The sequence below is a fragment of the Bos javanicus genome, chromosome 7 (genome assembly GCF_032452875.1).
Source record: "Bos javanicus breed banteng chromosome 7, ARS-OSU_banteng_1.0, whole genome shotgun sequence".
Taxonomy (NCBI): Eukaryota; Metazoa; Chordata; class Mammalia; order Artiodactyla; family Bovidae; genus Bos; species Bos javanicus.
In genome coordinates this window covers 26,537,322-26,561,328 of record NC_083874.1, presented here as the reverse complement: position 1 = coordinate 26,561,328, position 24,007 = coordinate 26,537,322, and the positions used below count along the sequence as shown (strand labels likewise).

Genomic DNA, 24,007 nt, shown 5'->3' with positions numbered 1-24,007 from the left:
TATTTGTTAAAACATCCTTTTATTGACTGTGTAGAGTTATTAGCAATTCACATTTCACTTTATCTACCAAGTGGAAGAACATTTATTCTTTCATTAAAAAGTTAAGCCCTTAGGGCAGCAGCAGGGATGGAGCCGCCTTCTTATAAACGGCTCAGTCCAGTGAATGTGAGATGCTTCCATAGTAATACAAAAGAGTAAAATAAATAAAACAAGTGGATTTCTCCTGCCTTCCATCATCCCCTCCCTGACAATACACCCCACTTATTTTATAAAATGCCAGCATGTAAACAGTTCCCACATTGGTACTTCCATTAATCACAAAAGGAGTATCACTATTTGGCACCCCTGAGTTCAGAACATCTGTAGAGCTGTGCGAAAATGACAAAAGGGTTTGAAGACACAGTCATTTCCTCAGGAAAACACGTTCTGGACAGAGAAGGTAGAAAATCATGAGGGTGTTTGTCAGCCTCCTGCACCTTGCTGCTCAAGCTTCTGGAGCTGTTTTTCAAGTTTTGAGAGGTTTACTCGATGCATCATCAGAAACTGGCCATTCAAATGAAAGACAGGGATGTCAAATTTATACCTGTCATACCAAGCAGAGTTTTCTGGAAGTGTGATGTCCACCTCCTGTAAAATAAACTGAAACAGAGACAGACTAAAGCTCTATTTTTCAGCAACATGGAACAATGCAATAGTTATAGTGACAAACTGATCACCAGACCACTTCTAACACTCAGAGATTTTTTTTTTTACTGTTATTGTTTGTTTGAGGTCCACAGTCATCTAATGACCTTGATTTCCCTAACCTGACTGATTTCTTCATATTCCTTAATTTGCCAGTTCGCTACTTTTCTGTTATATCTGTTAGGTTCTGCATTACTACTCAGTTGAAATGAAATATACTATGTCCCCAACTGGGAAGCTGCCTGAGACTCAAGAAAGACATGTTTGGACTGGAAGACTGGGAAAGGTGTCACAGTTTGCAACTGGAAAACACTTCCATGGAAATGACAAAATAACATAAAAGGAATAGGGACAAAAGCTTAAAGCATGAATACCGTACCTGCTAGTCAACTTTGACTCATTTTAACAGTCAGAGTAAGAAAACCAGTGCAGCTGAGAGAAAAACACTTAGGTGTAATGACTTTTATGGAAATCAGCACTAAAATCTCTCTGAAGAACAGAAAGAAAATTTAAATGAAAAACCATTCAATGTCTTTTCCTAAGAAAGGATCCAGACAGATGCTTTGTCTTACACTACATATACTATCCATTCCATATACTAAAGCTATAGTGTATCATATTACCCGGTTTCTGTAAGGCTCCAGTACTTCCTTGGCTTCATCACAAAGGGGACATGGATCCTATAGGAAGAAAACAGCCATTAATCCCAAAGAAATGGCATTCAGCCTGACAAAAGCCACAAGAAGCAGATTATACTTAAAGGACTATTTTCTCCCAGGTTAATTATACTGTTTTGTTTCCAAAGCAAACACTGCTATAGGATCTTATAAATAGCTAGGATTCCATGGTAAATGGGCTTTTGGCAATTTTTAATTGTTTTGATTTTTTTCTCTACATGCATATTTATCTAATAAATGTTGATGCTTACATGTTACACATATATATGTGTGGATATATGTACACACAACACATTTAGATGTTTATATGTTCTTATTACTGGTTTAGTATAATTGATACCTGGGAAGATCATTTTCCAAACATCTATAGTTTTAGGGCTTTGTCCTTCCTAGATGAGGAGCACCTTCTAGGCCTGGCTGATATTGCCAGAATATCTTAAAATCTGTTTTGACTGGGGGGCACTGAGCTTTGCCAGCCTGTTTTTCCATTTATTTTATCTTTGTTTTTCTTTGGCCATGCCATGCGGCTTGAGTGATCTTAGTTCCCTGACCAGGGATTGAACCTGGACCCATAGCGGTGAAAGTATGGAGTCCTAAGCCCTGGGCTGCCAGGAAGTCCCCAGGCTGTTTTTCCTAATAACCCACTAGGATGGAGTTAGATAGTTACTGCCCCGTCTTTAGGAGGGAAAAATCTCTTTACTTTGGGTGCTGATTTTACCAACTCATTAATGTTTTGTCAGTTTTCTCATTTAAGTGTCAGCAGTAGGAGAAGGCAATGGCACCCCACTCCAGTACTCTTGCCTGGAAAACCCCATGGATGGAGGAGCCTGGTGGGCTGCAGTCCATGGGGTCGCTAAGAGTCGGACACAAGTGAGTGACTTCATTTTCACTTTTCACTTTCATGCATTGGTGAAGGAAATGGCAACCCACTCCAGTGTTCTTGCCTGGAGAATCCCAGGGACAGGGGAGCCTGGTGGGCTGCCGTCTGTGGGGTCGCACAGAGTCGGACACAACTGAAGCGACTTAGCAGCAGTAGGTTTCCCAGAGTAATTCCACCATAGGAGCATGCAAGTTTCAGTGGCTGTTGTCTGCACTCTGTCTAGAGGAGAAGTCTGCTGAGAATGCTATGGACCATTGGCAGATTTTAAAGGCTTGTGAGGCCCTGACTCAGAGAACAAGGACTACTGTAGGTTCTCTTGTATGACCTAAAAACAGATTCAGCGTTACTGATGCTTATATAAAACAGGCTTTTTAACAGGATAGAAAACGATGAGCTGTTATGGAGGCCCTTCCTCCAGCTTAACTCACCGTATTTTGAAACAAGAGCCCAGATCATCAAAAGACATTTTCCTTCAGAAAGGTCTTTCTGGCCTGATTTTCCTGCTTCAGAGAATTGGGCTCATTATGTTATTATTAGCATTATAATAAACAGATTATGGATAGTCTGTGATTTTTAAGATAACCACATTAAAATTTTCTGAAAAAGTTCAAAAAAGTCAAGAGAGGATCTTAAAAGCAAAAGCAAAACAAAAACCAGTGAAATTGCAGAAGTACTTGCTTTTATAATAAAGAACTTTAGTAGATCTAGGATCACTTTTTTTCTCTTTTTTTAAACCCAGGGACCATGGAAGTCTGGGCAAATTATCACATGTGTATGTATTTTTATGAGGAAAGTTTCATCAAATTTAAAGAAATCTATGAACTGAAAAATGACAAGATGGTAAAGAATGCAGGAGATGTGAGTCTGATCCCTGGGTCAGGAAGATCCCCTGGAGAAGGGAATGGCTGCGCACTCCAGTATTCTTACCTGGAGAATGGCATGGACAGAGAAGCCTGGCAGGAGTCCATAGGGTTGCAAAGAGTTGGACACAACTGAGCAACTAACAAACACACCCTAGCTACAGATGGCTCAGGGACTGGCCAGTCATAGACAATGGATAGTGTGAGGCTTTTGCTGGGGTTTCTGTAGATACCTGAAATGTGAGATCTGGGATTGGGATTGCTGCAGTCATTCATCTAAAGAGCCAGAGTGTGCACTGCTTTAACTCAGAGAATGTGGAGCTGAAGAGACTGGTAATATGCTTACGTTGCAGAATCAAGCTACTTCTGAAACCAGACTAACCCATAAAATCCCTTTTTCGTTTAAGCCACTCTGGGAAGTACTTTCTATTATTTATAACTGGAAGAGACCTGAAATGTACTTTTTCTTTCAGAGAACTGGGAACTCCTGGAGGTGACAGTAATATCTTGTATTCTAATGACACAAATGAAGGGGGTTCAGTACAAGTTTTAAGCTGAATGGAAGATTAGTGGAATTTTTTTTTGGGGGGGGGCACATGTGTTGGCTTACTTAGGCGTCCCTGGTGGCTCAGATGGTAGAGTGCCAGCAATGTGGGAGACTTGGGTTTGATCCCTGAGTCAGGAAGATACCCTAGAGGAGCAAATGGCAACCCACTCCAGTATTCTTGCCTGGAAAATCCCATGGACAGAGGAGCCTGGCAGGCTACAGTCCATGGGGTCACAAAGAGTTGGACACGACTGAGCAACATCACTTTCTTTTTTGGCTTACTTGGCTATTGTTCAAACTGAAAAATAGTGCAGAATAGTTAGGCTGAATGAGCACCATTAACCTTAAGGAATTATTTTATTTTTGTGGTTAATTTTCATATGCATTTCTCATATGTAGACACAGATTATGAAATATTTTCATTCCATAATAGTGCAATATACTATTATGAATATGAAAAGTAGTTAAGATTATTTTCAGTTAATTTTAAAATTTTATTAGATAATTGTCAGATATATTCAATTGCTAAAATGCCTGAAATGTGAGTAAGTCTATTAAACAAGAGACCTTTTTTGCTTGAATTGCAGTATTTTTCACTAAAGTTAATTCTGTTACCCAGCACTTTATTTCTTTTTTGACTATAAATCACACAAAGTAATGTTAATTAGCAAAACGAAATCCATAATATTTGTCTTATAAGTTTTACAGGAAAAATCTCTTAAAAAATTCACACTTACTTTATGGCTTAAAACTAGTGTTAGGGATAAGAAAATAAGTAGTCAGTCCTCATTATTTGTGGATTCTGTATCTGCGAATTCATCTATTCACTAAAACTTATTTGTAACCCTAAAATTAACACCCAAGCTTTTGCAGTCATTCATGGATGTGCAGTTGCATAGAGCAGGGAAAAATCTGAGTTGCCCAAAGTGTACATTTCCAGCTGAGTTGTTGACAAGATGATGCTCTTTCTAGCTCTCATACTGTAAACAAGTGTCCTTTTCATGATCTACTTCAATTCAGTTGCTCAGTCATGTCTGACTCTTTGGACTGCAGGATGACAGACATCCTGTCCATCACCAACTCCCGGAGTTTGCTCAAACTCACGTCCATCGAGTCCATGATGCCATCCAACCACCTCATCCTCTGTTGTCCCCTTCTCCTCCTGCCTTCAATCTTTCCCAGCCTCAGGACCTTTTCCAATGAGTTAGTTCTTCATATCAGGTGGCCAAATCATGATCTACTCAGTGCCATGCTTCTTGCATTTTTGTGTTTTTCTGCCATGTAAAATAACCCAAGTGGAGTGCTGAAGTGCTGTCCAGTATTTCTAAGCATAAGAAGGCTGTGATGTGCCTTAGGGAGAAAGTACTGTGTTAGATAAGCTTTGTTCAGGCATATGTTATGGTGCTGCTGGCCCTGAGCTCAGTGTTAATGGATCATCAGTATATATTAAATAAGGTGCCTTTAAACAGAAACACACATAAAACAAAGTTATGTATTTTTTCCCCTCCTCTTATCCTCTCTTGACCAACTCCCTAGAGCTTTCTCCTCATCATTTCTCTGAAAATGCTCTTAAGTTTCAATGACCTTCATGTTGCCAAATCCACTGGTCAATTTTCAGACTTAATTCTTTCAAACTACCAGCAGTATTTGGCAAAGCTGACCATTTTCCTTAAAACAAAGGTTATTGTATTGATCAACTGACAAAAATGTTGTGACCAGATGCTCAAAAGACTCTAACCCTATATTCCTCCTAGGAGCAGTGGTTCCCTACTTGCTAATTCAGTATTTGTAGCGATTTTATAGACTATGACTATCACAAATAACAAGAACTGACTATATTTTTTTTCTTTTTTTAGACTTTCTTTTTTTTAATATAAATTTATTTTAATTGGAGGCTAATTATTTTCCAATATTATATTGGTTTTGCCATCAACATGAATCCACCACGGGTGTACACGTGTTCCCCATCCTGAACCTCCCTCCCACCTCCCTGCCCATACCATCCCTCTGGGTCATCCCAGTGCACCAGCCCCGAGCATCCTGTATCATGCATCGAACCTGGACTGGTGATTCATTTCACATGTGATATTATACATGTTTCAATGCCATTCTCCCAAATCGTACCACCCTTGCCCTGTCCCACAGAGTCCAAAAGACTGTTCTATACATCTGTGTCTCTTTTGCTGTCTCACATACAGGATTATCATTACCATCTTTCTAAATTCCCTATATATGCGATAGTATACTGTATTGGTGTTTTTCTTTCTGGCTTACTTCACTCTGTATAATAGGCTCCAGTTTCATCCACCTCATTAGAACTGATTCAAATGTCAAGAACTGACTATATTTTTAAATGATACACTTGTAAAAATCAGTTCTTTTCTTTCAATGTAATGATTGGATGATAAATATATTAATTTACTCTCTGAAAACAGTGAGACAATGAAGTAGCTGGGTAGGGTAAACTGATGAGTGGGTCTGAAGAAAATTTATACCATTGCTTGCTTTCCTTTCAACATTTTCCCCCTTTCTTAAATGTACAACTTTCTTTTCCCAACATTTGAATACTTCATGTTTCTAAAGTAGTAATTTTACTTTTTCCTCTGTACCTTTGTGAATAAGGTCAGCACAGGCAGAGCAGTCTTTGAGGCAGAGAGATTTCTCAAGAGCAGTTGAAAGGAGTGTTTGGCAAGTTGCATGCTATTTCCTTGAAACCAGAGCATCTTAATTCTGCCAAGAGAAAAATAGATCAGTAAACTTATGTGCCCTAGACTTTGCTCTTTATAATAGGAACAGTAAGCTGCAAGTCTGTAATGGAATTTGAAGACTTCAGATGTGCTTCTTGGAGTCCAAGAATGGCAGAGAGGCCAAGATGTTTGGCAAGTCTCCATGATGCCTCAGTATGCACTGGATTCCAAAGAAAAGAGAACTTAGAAGGAGAAAAATCCAAATGTATGGATTAACTACGTGTCTAATCACTTGGTTTCTGTAAGCAAATTGCATGTGTGTGTTAATTAGAATAAAAAATTAAATTTCACCTGTAGGTTTTGCTAGCATCCTGATGATCTTCTAAAATGTGGAAGTTTCCTGACATAGTTTTTATTTGCAGAGGTAGCTTATCTTATTGGTAGGCATTCAACAGTGCCCAGCCACCTTCACGGTAAAGGACCAGTAAGTAAGCAGCACAAGTCTCCAGCTGAAGGTTAAGGCTATTACTTATGAGATCTGTACTCTGCTGCAAGAGGTGGGGGAACACAGAGCGGTACTTAGAGGAACCTACAAGGAGAATTAGGCTGAGCTAACTTGTCAAAAACAAAAAGCTACTCAACTCTTTTAAGAAGTATTTTTAAAAGGAGATTGCCATCATTTTTGAAAACATCCACAAATGTACTAGTGTTTCTGCTGGAGATATTCCAATAAGAACAGCTTGGTAACAGCAGCATGTCAAACACTAGGCTTTGAAGTTCTCTCATCCTGCTAGTTTGCATGACATAAGACACCCTACTGATTTCTAGTTATTCTACTGAGCCTCCAGCTTTGTCCTTTAAACTACATATATGATCATTTTACTTTTAAAACATACGCATTGTTGACTTTATTGCTTATCAGTAGTCCTAGCATGAATTCATTCCTGGGATCTTCATTTCTTAACTTCTCTTTACTCCATCTCTCCAACTTCATCTATCAGTTTTCCCCCTCCCTCATCTTGGCAAGTTGCAGAGCAAAGATTTTGTTTCTGTTCCTTGAATAACCAAAGATTATTTCTTCATCAGGATTTCTGCACTTCCTGTCCCCTTGTGTGGAAAACTCTCAAGTAGCTTTTCATTTGGCCTGGGCACATGTCACCTCCTTAGAGATACCTTAGTGACTACCTTATCAACATGGGCCAGTCCACCACTCTCCTTCCTCATACCTTGCTATAGTTTTCGATTATCCTTCACTATCTAAAATTGTTTACCTATATGTTCCCTTTACTACAACATGAGTTCCACAGGAGCAGATACTTATTCACTCCAGTAATTCCTGAGTGTCTACAATTAACCTGGTATATAGTAGCTGTTTAAATAATTGTTTGAATGTTAATAGTATTAGAGTGAGCCTTTTTCCTCCTCTCCAGTTTCACCTCTAACCCTCATCAGACACTCAGTGTGCACAGTTGTCACTATTTGGGCTTCCCTGGCGAATCAGATGGTAAAGAATCTGCCTGCAATGCAGGAGACTTGGGTTCGATCCCTGAGTCAGGAAGATCCCTTGAAGAAGGGAATGGCTACCTACCCACTCCAGTACTCTTGCCTGGAGAATTCCATAGACAGAGGAGCCTGGCGGGCCATAGTCCACGGGGTTGCAAAGAGTTGGATACGACTGAACGACTAACACTTTTTATCCCCCTTTCTCGTTTCACCTCTACCCCTCATCAGACACTCAGGATGCACAGCAGTCACTGGGTAGATCTCATATCATAACTAAAGGTAAGCACTCCTTCGCGTGTCCGCAAGAAGCAGGCAGGGCACCGCAGCTGGTCCCAGCCCTTCCCCACCGTCTTGAGTCTCATTCTGCTCTGCTCCACACAGCATGCCTGTATAACTGTGCATTGGTCTCTACTGGTGACCAGGCTTCTCAGTGTAAGATTCGCTTCAAACTCATTTCAAACAGAAAGATATGACTTTGAAAGCACTGAACCCATATCAAACTAGAGTAAAGACAGACAAAAGGACTGAATTCTGACCTGTAGAAACAATAATCTTTCCTTCTTTCTTAAACCCTTAGTCTTCCAGTTCTTCCTGGATCTCCCTGTTAACTAAATGATCCTGATAATGCATAAAAAAGAATGTGATAAGAATTCTGCAAGGACTCAGCATTATTCTAAGGCGGACAGTAGATCTAAACAGTTTCACTATATGCTGTGCTCCTCTCAACTAAGCGATAAGCCCTGGTGTATATATTTTCCATAAATTCAGCAGAATCAGCACTCCAATAGGTGAATGTGGTTGGAGACAGTAGCTTCAAAACATGTTTCTGTCTACAGAGGATACAAATGAAGGGGGAAAGTAGAATGCTAGCCATGTTTACACTAGATACAAATTTCTGCATGGCTGGTTTGGGGGAGGCATTATGTTAATAGTGACACACCCTCCTAGGGTACGAAGGTAAAGAAGCTGTACTAAATGGAGAAAGAAAATTCTGAAGATCAGTTTTGTGAGAGTAAAAACAGAAAGGCAGCCCTGGAAATGAGAAGGAGCAGGCCATGTAAGGCAGTGAGCTAAGATGACAACCAGGATAGTGAACAGCAGCTGTGTGCTTTGGGTGGAAGGATTTAAGATTTATTGATGTCTGCTGGTAAGGAATAGAAAACTTATTGCTTTTAGCTAGCTAAGTTGAGACTGAGGTGCTAAGGCTTTTGTAAAAAAAAAAAAAAAATCACAATCACAGTGGAAATCTGCTTTAGTATTTCCAACATGACAAAACACAGCATGCGGTCTTGGTTGCACCCAAGAGAAATAAAACCTGTCATAGTAAACAGAGCTGCTATTCATTCCAGATTTGGAAGAATACTTGTTCAACTAACCCAGAAAGCTAAATAAAGTCTTCAGAGATGCCACTACCATTCTGCCTAAACTAGTTCTCTTCTCCATGTTAGTCTCCATTTCGCCTTTTCCCCCCCATGTGAATTTAATCACTTAAACATGGAACATTTGTTCATTGAGAAATGCATTAGCATTATGCAGTTTTACTACCTGCATATTTTCCAAATGCCCTGAGGCACATGCATTTTACCACACTGTTAAATTAACTTATTTCTTTGTAAGCACTGTATTATAAAATTATATTGGAGTCTGATATATATATATATAAAATTCCCTATACCTCTCCTAGGCAGAAATAAGATATTAAGGCTAAAGTTCTGACCACTGGAGTTCACTTAGTTTTAGAAATAAAAAGTAAAATGAAAAATGGTACATTCCAATTGGAATCCCATAATATTCTTCTTAGAATATTTTATTAACTCTGTAAACCCTAATGCCATTGCTGTCAATGTCATATTCACCCAATCATGCCTTCTTGAAGTAAAATCTTAATACGGACTACTCTGTCAATGTGACGTTTTCATAGAACATAGTTCTATTATTTTTGAACAGTATCTTAGCACAGTAAGAAATATTCTGAAAGGTGGTCTGTACCTGTTGGCTCATGACTAGGAGGACAACACTTTTTTGATTATGTCACTGAATTTTGTCATGAAATGTGTGTCTTTACTACACACACACACACACACACACACACACACACACAATTTTATCCTTTGTATTCTGTTACATGCCTATGTAATATAAGCAAAAAGAGCTGTGTGCATAGTATCAAAAAAGCACAGTTGGGTCACCTTTGTCACAGCCAAAAAAAAAAAGTATAAGATTGGATTTAGAATGTGTCTAAAACAAATTCCACAGCCTAACAATAAACATGGTGACTCCTGCTGTTTCAAGTACATGGCTGCTCAAAGGCATGGATCACCCCAAAAGAGAGAGGGAATGCTGGCTTTTCAACAGAACTGAGACTGACTTCAGTGGTCTTATGGCCGAATCAAATACAGCATGAGGGAGGGCTGACTGGACCCAATTCCCTCCTCCTTGAAGCAATATAAGAAGGGTAACTTTATAGCGTTTTCCCTGCAAAGCACTGAAGGGCATACCATTAAAGCAACTGATCACAGGACAGAAAGAAGCCAGGGTCATTTGCGCCTTTCTTAAGGATTATTCATTTCTTGCATGAGGAGCTGCTCATGCTGCTCTGGCTGCACATCACCTTTGTGGGGCTCCTGGATTCTTCAAATGCTGTGTGTGTCTGATTAGAAGGCAAACAACATTGTTCTCATTTGAGGAGAGAAACTGACCTTCACAGATCAGAATTTTTATTCATTCAAAGAATCCTTTGGCACACCAAGTCTCCAAGCTCACATGATCTCTCATCAGTAAGCTGCGGTGTTGTTAGTTCATGTGCAAAATCAAAAGTCTATATAAGCTCAGGTACCACCTTCATTCAGTTCAGTTCAGTTTAGTCGCTCAGTTGTGTCCAACCCTTTGCAACCCGATGAACTGCAGCACACCAAGGCTTCCCTGTCCATCACCAACTCCAAAAGCTTGCTCAAACTCATGTCCATTGAATTGGTGATGCCATCCAACCAATTCATCCTCTGTCGTCCCCTTCTCCTGCATTCAATCTTTCCCAGCATCAGGGTCTTTGCAAATGAGTCAGTTCTTCACATCAGATGGCCAAAGTATTGGAACTTCAGCTTCAGCATCAGTTCTTCCAATGAATATTTAGGACTGATTTCCTTTAGGATTGACTGGTTTGATCTCCTGGCAGTCCAAGGGACTCTCAAGAGTCTTCTCCAATACCACAGTTCAAAAACATCAATTCTTCGGCATTCAGCTTTCTTTATAGTCCAACTCTCACTTCCATATATGAATACTGGAAAAATCATAGCTTTGAATAGAGGGACTTTTGTTGGCAAAGTAATGTCTCTGCTTTTTATTTATTTATTTTTTTGCTGTACCACAGAGCATGTGGGATCTTAGTCCCCTGGCCAGGGTTCGAACCCATGCCACTGTATCAGAAGTGCAGTCTTAACCACTGGACAGGGAACCAGGGAAATCCCAATGTCTCTGCTTTTTAATATGCTGTCTAGGTTGGTCACAGCTTTTCTTCTAAGGAGCAAGTGTCTTTTAATTTCATGGCTGCAGTCACCATCTGCAGTGATTTTGGAGCCCCCCAAAATAAAAAGTCTGTCACTGTTTCCATCATTTCCCCATCTATTTGCCATGAAGTGATGGGACTGGAGGCCATGATCTTCATTTTTTGAATGTTGAGTTTCAAGCCAGTTTTTTCACACTCCTCTTTCACTTTCATCAAGAGGCTCTTTAGTGCCTCTTTGCTTTCTGCCATGAGGGTAGTGTCATCTGCATATCTGAGGTTACTGATATTTCTCCCCACAATCTTGATTCCAGCTTGTGCTTCACCAGCCCAGCATTTCACATGATGTACTCTGCATATAAGTTAAATAAGCAGGGTGACAATACACAGCCTTGATGTACTCCTTTCTTAAATTGGAACCAGTCTGTTGTTCCATGTCTGGTTCTAATTGTTGCTTCTTGACTGCCTACAGATTTCTCAGGAGGCAGGTAAGGTGGTCTGGTATTCTCGTCTCTTTCAGAATTGTCTAGTTTGTTGTTATCCACACAGTCAAACGCTTTAGCATAGTCAATGAAGCAGATGTTTTTCTGGCATTCTCTTGCTTTTTCTATGACCCAACGGATGTTGGCAATTTGATCTCTGGTTCTTCTGCCTTTTCTAAATCCAGCTTGTACATCTGGAAGTTCTCAGTTCACATATTGTTGAAGCCTAGCTTGGAGAATTCTGAGCATTACTTTGATAGTGTGAGATGAGTGCAGTTGTGCAGTAGTTTGAGCATTCTTTGGCATTGCCTTTCTTTGGGATTGGAATGAAAACTGACCTTTTCCAGTGCTGAGTTTTCCAAAATTGCTGGCATATTCAATGTAGTTCTTTCACAGCATCATCTTTTAGGATTTGAAATTGCTCAGCTGGGAATTCCATCACTTCCACTAGCTTTGTTTGTAGTGATACTTCCTAAGGCCCACATGACTTCACACTCCAGGATGTCTGGCTCTAGGTGAGTGATCATACTATCATCATGGTTATCTGGGTCATTAAGGGTCTTTTTTGGGTCTTATAGTTCTTCTGTGCATTCTTGCTATCTCTTCTTAATATCTTCTGCTTTTGTTAGGTCCATACCATTTCTATCCTTTATTGTGCCCATCTTTGCATGAAATGTTCCCTTGGTATCTCTAATTTTCTTGTAGAGATTTTCAGTCTTTCCCATTCTATTGTTTTCCTCTATATTTTTGCACTGATCACTGAGGAGGGCTTTCTTATCTCTCCTTGCTATTCTTAAGAACTTTGCATTCAGATGGATATATCTTTCATTTTCTCTTTGCCTTTCACTTCTCTTCTCAGCTATGTATAAGGTCTCCTCAGACAACCATTTCTCTTTTTTGCATTTCTTTCTCTTGAGGATGGTTTTCATCACCGCCTTCTATATAATGTTACGAACCTCCATCTATAGTTCTTTAGGCATTCTATCTATCAGATCTAATCCCTTCAATCTATTTGTCACTTCTACTGTATAATCATAAGAGATTTTATTTAGGTCATACCTGAATGATCTAGTCATTTTCCCTACTTTCTTCAATTAAGTCTGAATTTTGCAATAAGGAGTTCATGATCTGAGCCACAGTCAGCTCCTGGTCTTATTTTTGCTGACTGTATCCAGCTTCTTCATCTTCAGCTGCAAAAAATATAATCAATCTGATTTTGGTATTGACTATCTGGTGATGTCCAGCTGTAGAGTTGGCTCTCGTGTTGTTGGAAGAGGTTGTTTGCTATGACCAGTGTGTTCTCTTAGCAAAATTCTGCTGGTCTTTGCCCTCCTTCACTCTGTACTCCAAGGCTCAACATTGGAGCTTCTTCACAAGAGTATAATGTAAAATTTAATACTGAGCTGGAATTAACCTAAGACTATTACTGTCGCTCTTGCTGGACCTGAGTTCCAGCAGAGGCTCAGGGCTTCTGTTTAATCATTTTTGCCACGTGAGATGTTAAGTGCTCCATTTCACATTCACTACCATCTAAGTATAACATTCCTATTGTTATCCAGTAACTAGAAACACGTGTGTGTGTGCACACACAGGCCCACAGAAACACCCCTCTATTGGGAACAAAATCCACTGTTTAGATTACTGAGAGCTCATATAATGAGGTGAGAGTGCTCTTCGGGCACTCATCTGGGTCACTGGGCTGTCCCTAATCCAGAAAAACAGGGATGAATGATGCCTCCCCAGGGGTCTTATGTGTTTGTGGTCAGTCAGCGGTGTCCAAACCTCCCTCTCTCCCAAACAAGTGGGAGCCTAGCCTGGGATCCTGGGTCCAAGGGTGGAGCCAAGAGTGACAAGGTGAGGGCTGTATAGGGACCCAGTCAAAGCTGCAGACTGAGCTGATACTTTGAGGTGTCAGTTCCAAGAGTAAGCAGGGTTAGAATGAGGCTGCAGAACAGAAACAGAGGGTAGGGGGTGGAAGGCAGCCTGCAGGGGGGCCCTCACTCCCTGGGTGGGCTCTCAGGTGCTTTTGCAGTATCTCAGCTACAGCAGTCAGGGTACCTGGCCAGGGGAGCTGCCAAGGAGATAGCCCCAACTCAGACGTGATGTTACAACAAGGATCCCTGGCTCACCATGCACCTGTGGGGCCACCTGTACATGGCTTCATGCTCAGCTCCATTCTTTTTTTAAGTAATGTAACACTGTATTAGTTTCAGGTATAAAATATATTGATTTGGTATTTGCACATACTGTGAGATGATTATCACAGCCTCATCTGTCTGGGATCTGGACTGCTGACTTGATCCCACATAACACACGAGATCCTGAGCAGACACACACACACGTCCACCCTGCTCCCTGCAGCTTCTATTTCCAGGATTCAGTGGCAACAGCTTTATCACAAGGGGGAAAGAGAAGCCTATAGAGAGAAGCAGTTTCAGAAAGATATGACTGGTCACATGAGTTCCTAGAGATAAAACCCCCTTTCTAACTTTCTTTTAAATGATTACTATGACTCTGGTGTTTCCAAGTATCTGGATGTCTCTACTCCACTGTTGGGATGCAATGGGTGCTCCATTCATTTACGTTCAACACACTGATCTGCACAAAAAGTTTTTTAACTGTTTGAAGTGTGGGCCCTGGCCTATCCAATAAGATTACAACTCCTCCGAAGGTATACGGCATTTACATGTCCATCACTTAGTACCTACACTCTGCTCCTCTATCCCACTCCCTTCAAATTCTCAGTAAAATTAAGCCCTTATTGTTTTTCTTCATGCTGTCTGGTGTTTAGCCCATTTCTTTCCCTCCAAATAAAACTCTCACATGGAGAAATCAACTCCACATTCTGGATATAAGCAACAAGAATTAGAGAGAGACACTCCAGTGGATTTAGGAGGGAGTTAAATTCTTCACTGAAACAATATAAATACAGGAGATCACAACAGGGACATCTAATGGGCACCTTCAGATGTCACAGAGAAAAGAAGAGTACTGTGGGCTGACATTGGAACTGGTTTCATGAGAGAAGGATCCTAAGTCATATAGGATTTGGATACATAAAAAAGGGGAAAGCATTCTGAAGTCAGGGCTAGACACAAAGGCATGAGGTAGGAATGCTGTGGCCTTTTGGATGGGAGCCAAAGAAGGGTTTTAAAGAATAGAGTGATGCGATAAAATCAGTATTTTAGGAGACTGATCTGGCAGCAGCGAGCAGGATAGACTGCAAAGGAAAGAAGAATGGAGGCAGGAAAGAACTGAGTTACAAAAATCTAGGTGTGGGATGACAGTCACTCATTCAACAATTACCTACTGTTTTCCATGTATGAGATACTCATAGGTACTGGGTTCAGTGATGCACCAAAAAGTTAAGTCCCTGCCCTCAGGGGGTCCATACTGTCACTGGGCACATTAAAGAGACTCTTAGGTCAGAAAACATCAGACAGTAGTAAGCAGAGGGGAGGGAGTGAAACAGGGTGATATGATGGTAACCAAGGCAGGCCTTTAAATAAGGTGCTCTGAGCAGGTGTCATTTTTGCTGAGACTAAAGGCTAAGAAGGTACAAGGATCTGAAAGAAGAGCATTGCAGGAGAGAGAACAGTAAGTGCAAAGGCTCTAGGGTGAGGACAACTTTGACTCAGGGGAAGAAACAGAAAGGACAGTGTGGCTAAAGCAAGCAAGTAAGCAAGGGGAAGAGTGGAGGAGACAGGTCAGTGGGGGTTGGAACACCTAAGGCCTCTGGATTATGTTAACGAATTGAGGTTTTAAGCATAATTAGATTTAGAGGAAGGAAGTTACGTGATCACATGTACATTTTAAAAAGATGACTGTAGGGACTTCCCTGGCAGTTCAGTGGTTAGTGATTCCACTGCTGGGGACCCAAACTGTATCTCTGGTTAGGAAACTAAGATTCCCTGCAAGCCACATACATGTGAGTGCTAAGTTGCTTCAGTCGTGTCTGACTCTTTGCGACAACACAGACTGTAACCTGCCAGCTCCTCCGTCCATGGGCTTCTCCAGGCAAGAATACTGGAGTGGATTGCCATGCCCTCCTCCAGGGCATCTTCCCAATCCAGGGATTGAACCCACATCTCTTATGTCAGGAGACATAAGACCCGCATTGGCAGGTGGGTTCTTTACCACTCATGCCACCTGGGAAGCCTGGCAAGCCATATGTCATGGTGAAAAAAAGAGATGACTTTGGCACTGTGTGGGCTTCCCTGGTGACTCAGTCAAGAATTTGACTGCAATGCAGGAGACCTGGGTTCGATCCCTGGGTTGGGAAGATCCCCTGGAGAGGCAACGGCTACCCACTCCAGTATTCTGGCCTGGAGAACAGCAGGCAGAAGAGCCAAGTAAGCTACAGTCCATGTGGTCACAAAGAGTTGGAGACGACTGAGCAACTTTCACTTTCACTTAGCACTGTGTGAAGAATGGGTTTGGGATGGCAAGAGTGGAACCAGGGAGTCAGTTAGGGGCTACTGTCGTAGTCCAAGGGAGAAAGGTGGGTGGCATGCACAGGCCTGAAAGGACCTGCCAATGAACCGGATTTGAGTAATTAAAAATGACAGTAAGGACTATCCTAGTTTCGGTCGTGAGCCTCTGGGTGGGTCACGGTGCCCAGTTTACTAAAATGAGGGATGCTGAGGCAGGAACAGATTGAGTGGGGTGTGGGTCTGGGAGCTCTGAGGGACAGGCTGGAGCTCAAGTAGAAAGTGGCCTATACAGGTTTGGTAGCCATGAAAAAAACCAGGACTGAAGATAAAATTCAAGACTCCTTCAGTTTGAAGGCTCCAATTACAGCTGAGATTGTGAGATCATCTAAATAGCTAAGAAAAGAAGAGGGCCCAGGAGAGACCCCTCAGGCAATTCAACATTCAGAAGCAGCGTAGAGAGGAGCCAGTGAAGGAGGCGAAGAGAAAGGTTGATGGGGTAGGAGGAAAATCAGAAAAGTGGGCTGTCATGGAAGCCAGCAGGAGAAAGTGTGTCCAGAAAGACAGGAGTGGCCAATTGTCAAAAAGAGTGATGAGGGCTTGGACTGGAAAAGGGACAGTTAAAGAATCTACCACGAATCAGATAAGATATGTCTGATGTCCCTCCAGAGGAATGAAATCTTACAACCAATGCCAACCCTAAAATTAACTGGCCTTGTCTGATCCCTGGCTAATTTCACCTCTTAAACAAAAGGAGATATTTCTGGTGAAGATGGAGGCAGTGGGGTAGGGAGAAGTGTAAAAGCTGAAGTTGGATGGGTGACTTACAAAGAGATAATAAATGTAAAAATCTCTGTACAAGTTAAAAAGCAGAACAGAGAAATAAAGCTTAGCTATTTGTTACAAAGCTAAATACAAAGATAAAGTATTGTTATTAATAATACTGATGATGATGAATCTACTGACTGAAATGTGCTTTTACTGGCCCCAGAAGGAGGATTTAAAACTCTAGGAATGATAGTCTTAGAAACAGGGAATTGAAAACTGAAAAACATTTCAAACAAATAGCTGAAAAGTTTCAGATTGTGAAGATTACTTAAATGGGAATTCCTAAGACAGGATATAACTGATTCAAGACCCGACATATTTATTTTCTGGTGTTAGCTGGTCAGTTGTATCCAACTCTTCGATCCCATGGACTGTAGTCTGCCAGGCTCCTCTGTCAATGGAATTCTTGTCAATGACAAGAATACTGGAGTGGGTAGCCATTCCTTTCTCCAGGGGATCTTCCTGTCCCAGGGATTGAACTGGGTTTCCTGTATCAGAGGTGGATTCTTTACTGTCTGAGCCACCAGAGAAGCCCATTTATTTTCCACTAAGACTTAATATCTTGACCAGCAAATACCCTGGCACCAGGTTCTGGCTTAGCTTACTCAGGCCTCACACAGGACAATAAAATTCATTTTGCAAGAGGTAGGGGTTTTCCCTTGATGGGCTCTGAACAAAGGTCACTTCCTTTCCTGTTATTCCTTCCTAATACTTGCCTTTATGTTTTCAAAGAAGGGAAAATTCAGTACCACTCTTATTTTTTCAATGATATCCTCAACCCAACTCCTGTATATCAAAACAGAAGCTGCCCAGGAAGTGGTAAAGTTGGATTTATTAATAATCTTTAAAGACAAAACTTGTTCCAAAGTATTTTGAATAAATGTGTAGAGAGGTCAAAGTAAATGTAAAGGAATATAGCTTCCACTAACTCATCAGTCAGGGGAATTAAGCACAAATGGCATGATTCTTCATCTAAAGCTTTAAAGTTACTCTTTCTTACAGAGTTTCAGTTGAATTTCAGCACGTTTGAATTCTTGGGTGCATTTCTGTGTGAGGATTTCATAAATCTAAACCCCAAAGATAGGCAACTCCACCAATTAGTTCTCTGATGCTAGGCAATTCCTCGTCTCTTTAAGCCTCAGTTTCATCAACTGTAATATGGAACTATGACCCCCTGTCCTGTTCTCTCGTTTTACAGAGGCTAGGAGAAACTATACCCATAGGCTTTGGGTATCAAATGTCCTCCAGATCAGAGAAGGGGAAATCATATACAGAAGAGATGTTGTGGCAATAGCTCATGATGTCAAAAGGCTCCAAAGAAAGCTTGGAAGTGGTTAGCTGTAGGAGTCTAAAATGCTAGGCCCATTTAAAGAGGACCAAAATTCAGACACAGATCTGGGCAGAAGTGTACGTGGGCTTGCTTATCTCAAGCTTGTTTCTCTAGCTCCTGGGTCATAACTGGGAAGCCTTGGCATCCAAAAATACCCTGCAGGAAAATGGGGGAGGTGACATTGATCTTGCATTTTTGAGCATCTGATATGGAAAAGTACCTCCAAAAAGAATACTAAGAATGTGCCTCCAAAACTAAGAATAATGTTTCCTATTGACAGATACACTTACAGAATGGTTTTTAAAGACAGACCCTCCTCGTCTTGACATTCTCTTCCACTTCCAGAAGTGCGGCTGTGTTTGCCGAGGCCAATAGCAAGCTGACACATGTGAAATGGGAGGGAGGAGGAATCTTCTGAGTAAGGAAGAGTTTGTTTTAGAATCTTTGGACCTTAGCAGTCACATTTACCAGATCGTTGCTTCAGAAGAGCCTACTTGGTAAGAGGGTTAGTTTCCAGAAAAACATTTAGCCAGGAAAAATAAAATGAAGATGCTGATCAAGAATAGTAGTAGAGGGAGGACCCCTCCCTCTAGCACCCAGGGCTTCGAAAGGGATTCCAGACTAATTCTTGTTCACACAATGGGGCTTGTACACACTGTACCCATCCCCTCATCTTCAACCCCAAAGTTACTGACTCAGCATCTGGGCTAGAGCCAGAGGTATATTCTGAATTCAGAGCATGCAACAATGTTCAGTACAATTAGGACATAATGGCTGCAAAGCTGTTCCTGAAAGCCAAGAAAGCCTGAATAATGTGGTTGGGTTATATCATACATGAGGGCTTAATAGAGTTTAAAAACCAATTTGAAAATTCCTTCATTCCATAAAGATAACATTAAGATGAGGGCAATATCAAGCCAGTTCAAGGGTTGGGGATAAAGTGCATAAGGAATTATGCAGACTCCTTTCCACATTATCCTTCTTAACCAAAATGACCCATTCCCTTTGAAGGTATCGCTAATGCTTACTACTGACCCAGAAGGAAGGCAATTTCATTAAAACATCTTAGTCTTATTGTACCCAGCTAGTAATGTCAGTTTCCTTCATTTCCAAAAACAACTGTTTGCAATTCAAATTCCATCCATCCAGGCAATGTCTCCCATTTGTCACTAATACTCCACCATTTCCAATTCATCTTGCAAAAGAGGTGAAGTTATCCACATGACCACACAAGACCTGAAAGATGTTTCATTCATTTTTAGCCTTTTTTTTAGTAAATGGCTTTGGAACATTTGAGATAGTAAATCCATCACTTCTCTGGACTTGTGACACTAATACTGGAACATTAGGGACTATCCACTCTTGAGGTCCTGCTCTAGTAACCTTCAGATACATGAGATTTCTCAATTCTCTCAGTCCTATTCAGGTTACTTAAGAGCTGTCACATTGATAGAAAATCTTAATATTTTGGAGCTGGATTCCAAGGGACTTTGGAGATTCCCGTGCTTGATAAAGAAACTGTTTTACCAAAGACTTTTATAATTTTTTTCTGCAGTTCTTTTCTCTATATTTTCTCTTTGAACAATGCTTATTTTTCATATGAGACCAACACAGAATTTTCAGAACAGAAAGGGAACTCCAAGGTCAACTCTCTTTTTTCTCCAAAAGCTTTATACATTAATCCTCAGTGTATACCAAGTAACAGATACCACATTTTGTTTAAGATTAATTTAAGGATGGAGAGAATGAGGAAACATCTCAGCTTCAGGTGGCAGAATTCTTTTACTATAAGAACAAAGTTCTGATCTCTAAATCTAAGATGATACAGATTAACTTTTTTTGAACTTGGAGAAACAGAGTTGAATTTAGCTCTTTTTTTTTTTTTTTTTTTTCAGTCTATGAACTAAGCTGCTTCAGTTGACTGAATTTCTATTAGTTTTTTTTTTTTTTTCTTTTTCCTGAATTTCTATTAAATAACAGTATCCTTTCTCTTGGCTGACTGGAAGAACTACCTGTTTTAAGAAGTAAAACAAAATCAAATAATTCAGTCTGTCCTTAGCCCTGACTAGAGTAGAAGTCACTTCCCCATTATTTCATGATTAATATGAAAAAGTACAGGAACAATGAGAGGAAGGTCATCTGTTTCCAGCAGCAACATTCTGGTTTCTGCTGGACTCCCATTGGCAACAGAAGGAAGCAGCATATACCACATGCCTGCCCTATTACAATACAAAAAGCTGACAAATTTGAACTCTTTTGAAATGTCAGTGAAGTAGAAAAGATGATGTGGCTTTCGTTCAATATTATTTGGGTAACCTAGCCTTAAAATAGTGAACAAAGTCCTTTATTCTGAAGGCAGGACCAAACCAAGATATTAGTGGCTTAGGTAGGCTAATAATTTAGTATACCTTCAAATAGATACTTTTCAGATATTCACTCAACAGGTGTTTGAGTGAGGAGCTGGGCACTGCAGACCTTGAGAGAAAATGGAGATAGGGCTGGTGGCGTCTTTTACTTTGCATATTCCATTCAGTATAAGAAAGACCCTGCAACTCACCAGGCTAGATCACCTAGGATGGCAGTTTGGTGACCATCTGTAGATTCTCAAATACACCCTTTCCTACTCCAAGCTGTTTATAAAGGCATTAACTGCAGCATTTATAACTGCATCTGGTAGCCCCTTGAAAGACTACTGTTTTACATTCTTTTCTGTACCTTGCTGATTCCCACTGATGCTTTCACATTCCTTATAGATCCAGCCTCCCCTTTACACCATGTACTGAGTATTTGTAATGTGTCAGGCACCGTGCCAGGTATAGAAATATAAAAGTGATTCAGACACTTTCCCTGCCCTTATGGAACTCACACCTTGGGTAGGCAAAAGATTTACAAACAAATAATACAATACCACAGTCTACAGAAGTAAAATGGTTGTTACTAGATATTGGTAAAATGCTCTGAAATCCTTGGAGATGGATACTTTCTTAAAATAGAAGATATTTTGAGTTTTACTTCTATCTCTGGAAATCTTATCTTGGGAAAGGATTGGAATAAAAAGAGTAATGTTTTCACGCCTCCAGTTCCCTGCCGCTATAACTGAGATGGGGAGGTAGGGATATGGAATAATATCTAGGTGAAACTTAGCCAAAACTTTCCACTTTGCATGTTCTTCGTCAAATAATTTTTGTCTCTTGAACTTGCCATGATACTAGGGGAAGGATGATGGAAGCTCACCTAGTCCCTGCTACTTGGGTAACTACACATCCCTGGATCCAGATGGTTTCTCCCTTCAAAATAATTGCAAACAAGATTAAAACTGCAAGCAGGAACTATTCCAGCTGGCTTTTGGCTTCCTCTGATGTACACCCCTTGAATAAAGCAGTGGCAAAATTAGATTTAAAATAAGGAACATAAAAAACCTTATTACTTGTACCAGCTGACCTCAAGGTCCTGCTATGTGTGAAACCCTGAGCCCTGGCATTACAGTAACTAAATGCATCAGCCAGCTGGAGTTTGCACATTATGAAATACAAAAACCTTAATAATAAGAAAAAGAAAACTTATTTTGAAGGTATACCTCCACACTGCCTCTGAGTATTTAAGAGTCTGCTGGAAACAGGCATCTGGAATAAAATAAAAATACAGTCCAATAAATTCCCAAGTTGGAAAACCCTCATTTCTATTTCCTTACCTGCCATCAATCCATCTAAAGAAAACCACATAGCCACATTTTCCTCTGGTAAAGGAGACAAAAAAATATTGATCCTTCTTTGGCAGGCAGTTACTACTGACCACAGTAAGCATGAAGAAAAAACTCTGGGGAGTCTGCCTATCTAAAAGACCAGCCCCACCAACCTTAATTTTCACACCAGGACCTGTTCTGGTTCCAGGCAGTTCCTCAGCAGAGCAGGACGCAGGTTATTAGGTTACGACATTTCACACAGAACCATGATTTAGTTCTGCCTTATCCCCATTACTATAACCACTCAGTATTTCCAGGGCACAGCTCTTTTTCTAAGTGTTTGCAGTTTCAATGTACATAGCTCCAAATATTGCTAGCATCATAAGCACTTTCATACAGCATTCCTGAGATAATTAGTAAATGAGAAGACTGGCCTCTAACAGCCACCTCATCTTTTCGCAGTCACACACTAAAACATGGCTTTAATGCTGCTTAACCAAGGCAGTGTGTGGTTAAGGAAACCTACTTATGTTGGGAAATGTGCCAGAGAGTGTGGGGGACATAACAGATCTTAGAAACAATCTCCATGCTATAGGAGCTGAGAATCTTGGGGTTGAGCTCGGTCATACTGTGGATTTTTTTTTTTTTAAGTGTTCTAAAATACAAAGTATTACATAAAATACTTTCTATTAAGAATAAAGATCAGCCAGGTTTAAAAAAAAAGAATAACTCTTTGTTCTTTAACAGGACAACCTTAGAAAGACACTTGCCTATTCATGTTAGTAACAATCCAGTAGGGACTTCTGCAACTCTGGACTTACTAAAAAAAAAAAGTATGAGTGATATTTGTCAGGGGTGACTGACAAGGCTAAATATTTATTGAGAATTGTATAGGTTCTGATTTATTCTCTCATGGTTCAGCACCCAGAAGGCTGCTTTTGTCCGGTAAAGGCAGAGAGGAGGTCCAGAAAACCCCAGGACTCACAGTGTTCCCCACAGCACTCACGATTAAACCTTTTGGCCCTCAATTAAAGGTCAACATGGCTGCTCAAAAACGTTTATGTCAAAAGGCAGTCACCTCAGCCAACTGAGATTATATTGCCACTTCACAGAACTCAATTAAATCCGAAACAGAGCATCTGTTAATCAGGGAAGGGGCATGAAGTTGTGATGTTTTCTGCTTCCTCTTAAAAAGCTGCCTCTTCCCACCCGTGTTCACTTCCCAAAGCGCCATCGCGCGCGCACACATACACACACGCTTAGAATTTGCCCCCGGAGGTTCACGGATTTATGGCTCCCCGTTTAATTAAATTTCCTGTAATGACAATCGAAATCGGCAGCGTGCGGCACAGCTCCCGTGACCTCCTCTCCCGCCCGCCTACCGGCTCCGGGCTGGGGACCGCGAGCGCCGAGCTGCCGGCGCCTGACCGCGGGGACCCACCTGAGCCTCAGCCGCCCCTGTCGCCGCTTCCGCCCCCCGCCCTGCGCCCGGGACTTCCGCCCCGGCCGCAGGCGCCCTGCCGCTCCCGCGCTTCCGCCCGGGCCCTCAGCCCCTAGGGCTAGTGTCAGTGAGCCCAAACCCGAGCCAGTCGCCCCTCTGAACGGTGGCCGCGCCTGGGCTGTTAGGCGTGAATACAGACGCTAAAACCAAGGCCACACGGGTTTATTTTTTTAAGACCACGGAACAGTGACCTGGGATGTTTGGGAACCATTTAATAACGAGCATCAGATGTGAAAGCCAGCTTTTAAGAGAACGTGCAGTGAAGGCCATTTTAACTCCCCCTCCCCGGCATTCATTCATTTATTGTTTACTGCCCTCTTTCTCGGAGAAGGCAATGGCACCCCACTCCAGTACTCTTGCCTGGAAAATCCCATGGATGGAGGAGCCTGGTAGGCTGCAGTCCATGGGGTCGCTGAG

The 24,007-nt window shown here is 41.2% G+C and overlaps 1 protein-coding gene across 3 annotated transcripts; it reads right to left on the bottom strand.

The window, feature by feature from the left end:
- On the bottom strand, positions 1 to 23,651 carry C7H5orf63 (chromosome 7 C5orf63 homolog). Of its 3 annotated transcripts, none has more exons than XM_061422917.1 (5): positions 23,531 to 23,651; positions 21,985 to 22,030; positions 6,258 to 6,378; positions 1,308 to 1,364; positions 1 to 627 (listed from the first exon to the last, which is right to left on the bottom strand). In XM_061422917.1, the coding sequence occupies exons 3-5, from the start codon at positions 6,369 to 6,371 to the stop codon at positions 463 to 465; spliced, it is 336 nt and encodes a 111-aa protein (XP_061278901.1). In that variant the 5' UTR covers positions 6,372 to 6,378; positions 21,985 to 22,030; positions 23,531 to 23,651; the 3' UTR covers positions 1 to 462. The 3 variants fall into 3 exon arrangements, with proteins under 3 accessions (XP_061278901.1, XP_061278898.1, XP_061278899.1); XM_061422914.1 differs by having other exon boundaries at positions 1 to 639; positions 23,531 to 23,635; XM_061422915.1 differs by lacking the exon at positions 21,985 to 22,030 and having other exon boundaries at positions 1 to 639; positions 23,531 to 23,588.
- Between the last annotated feature and the right edge of the window lie 356 nt (positions 23,652 to 24,007).

Bases quoted from the DNA above. Each gene is read 5' to 3' on its own strand.
- C7H5orf63 (XM_061422914.1), bottom strand. From the start codon at position 6,371: ATGCTCTGGTTTCAAGGAAATAGCATGCAACTTGCCAAACACTCCTTT. The intron at 1,365-6,257 runs GTACAGAGGAAA...TTCTTCCTATAG, and splicing joins TGCTGACCTTATTCACAAAG to GATCCATGTCCCCTTTGTGA. The intron at 640-1,307 runs GTAATATGATAC...TCTCTGTTTCAG, and splicing joins TGGAGCCTTACAGAAACCGG to TTTATTTTACAGGAGGTGGA.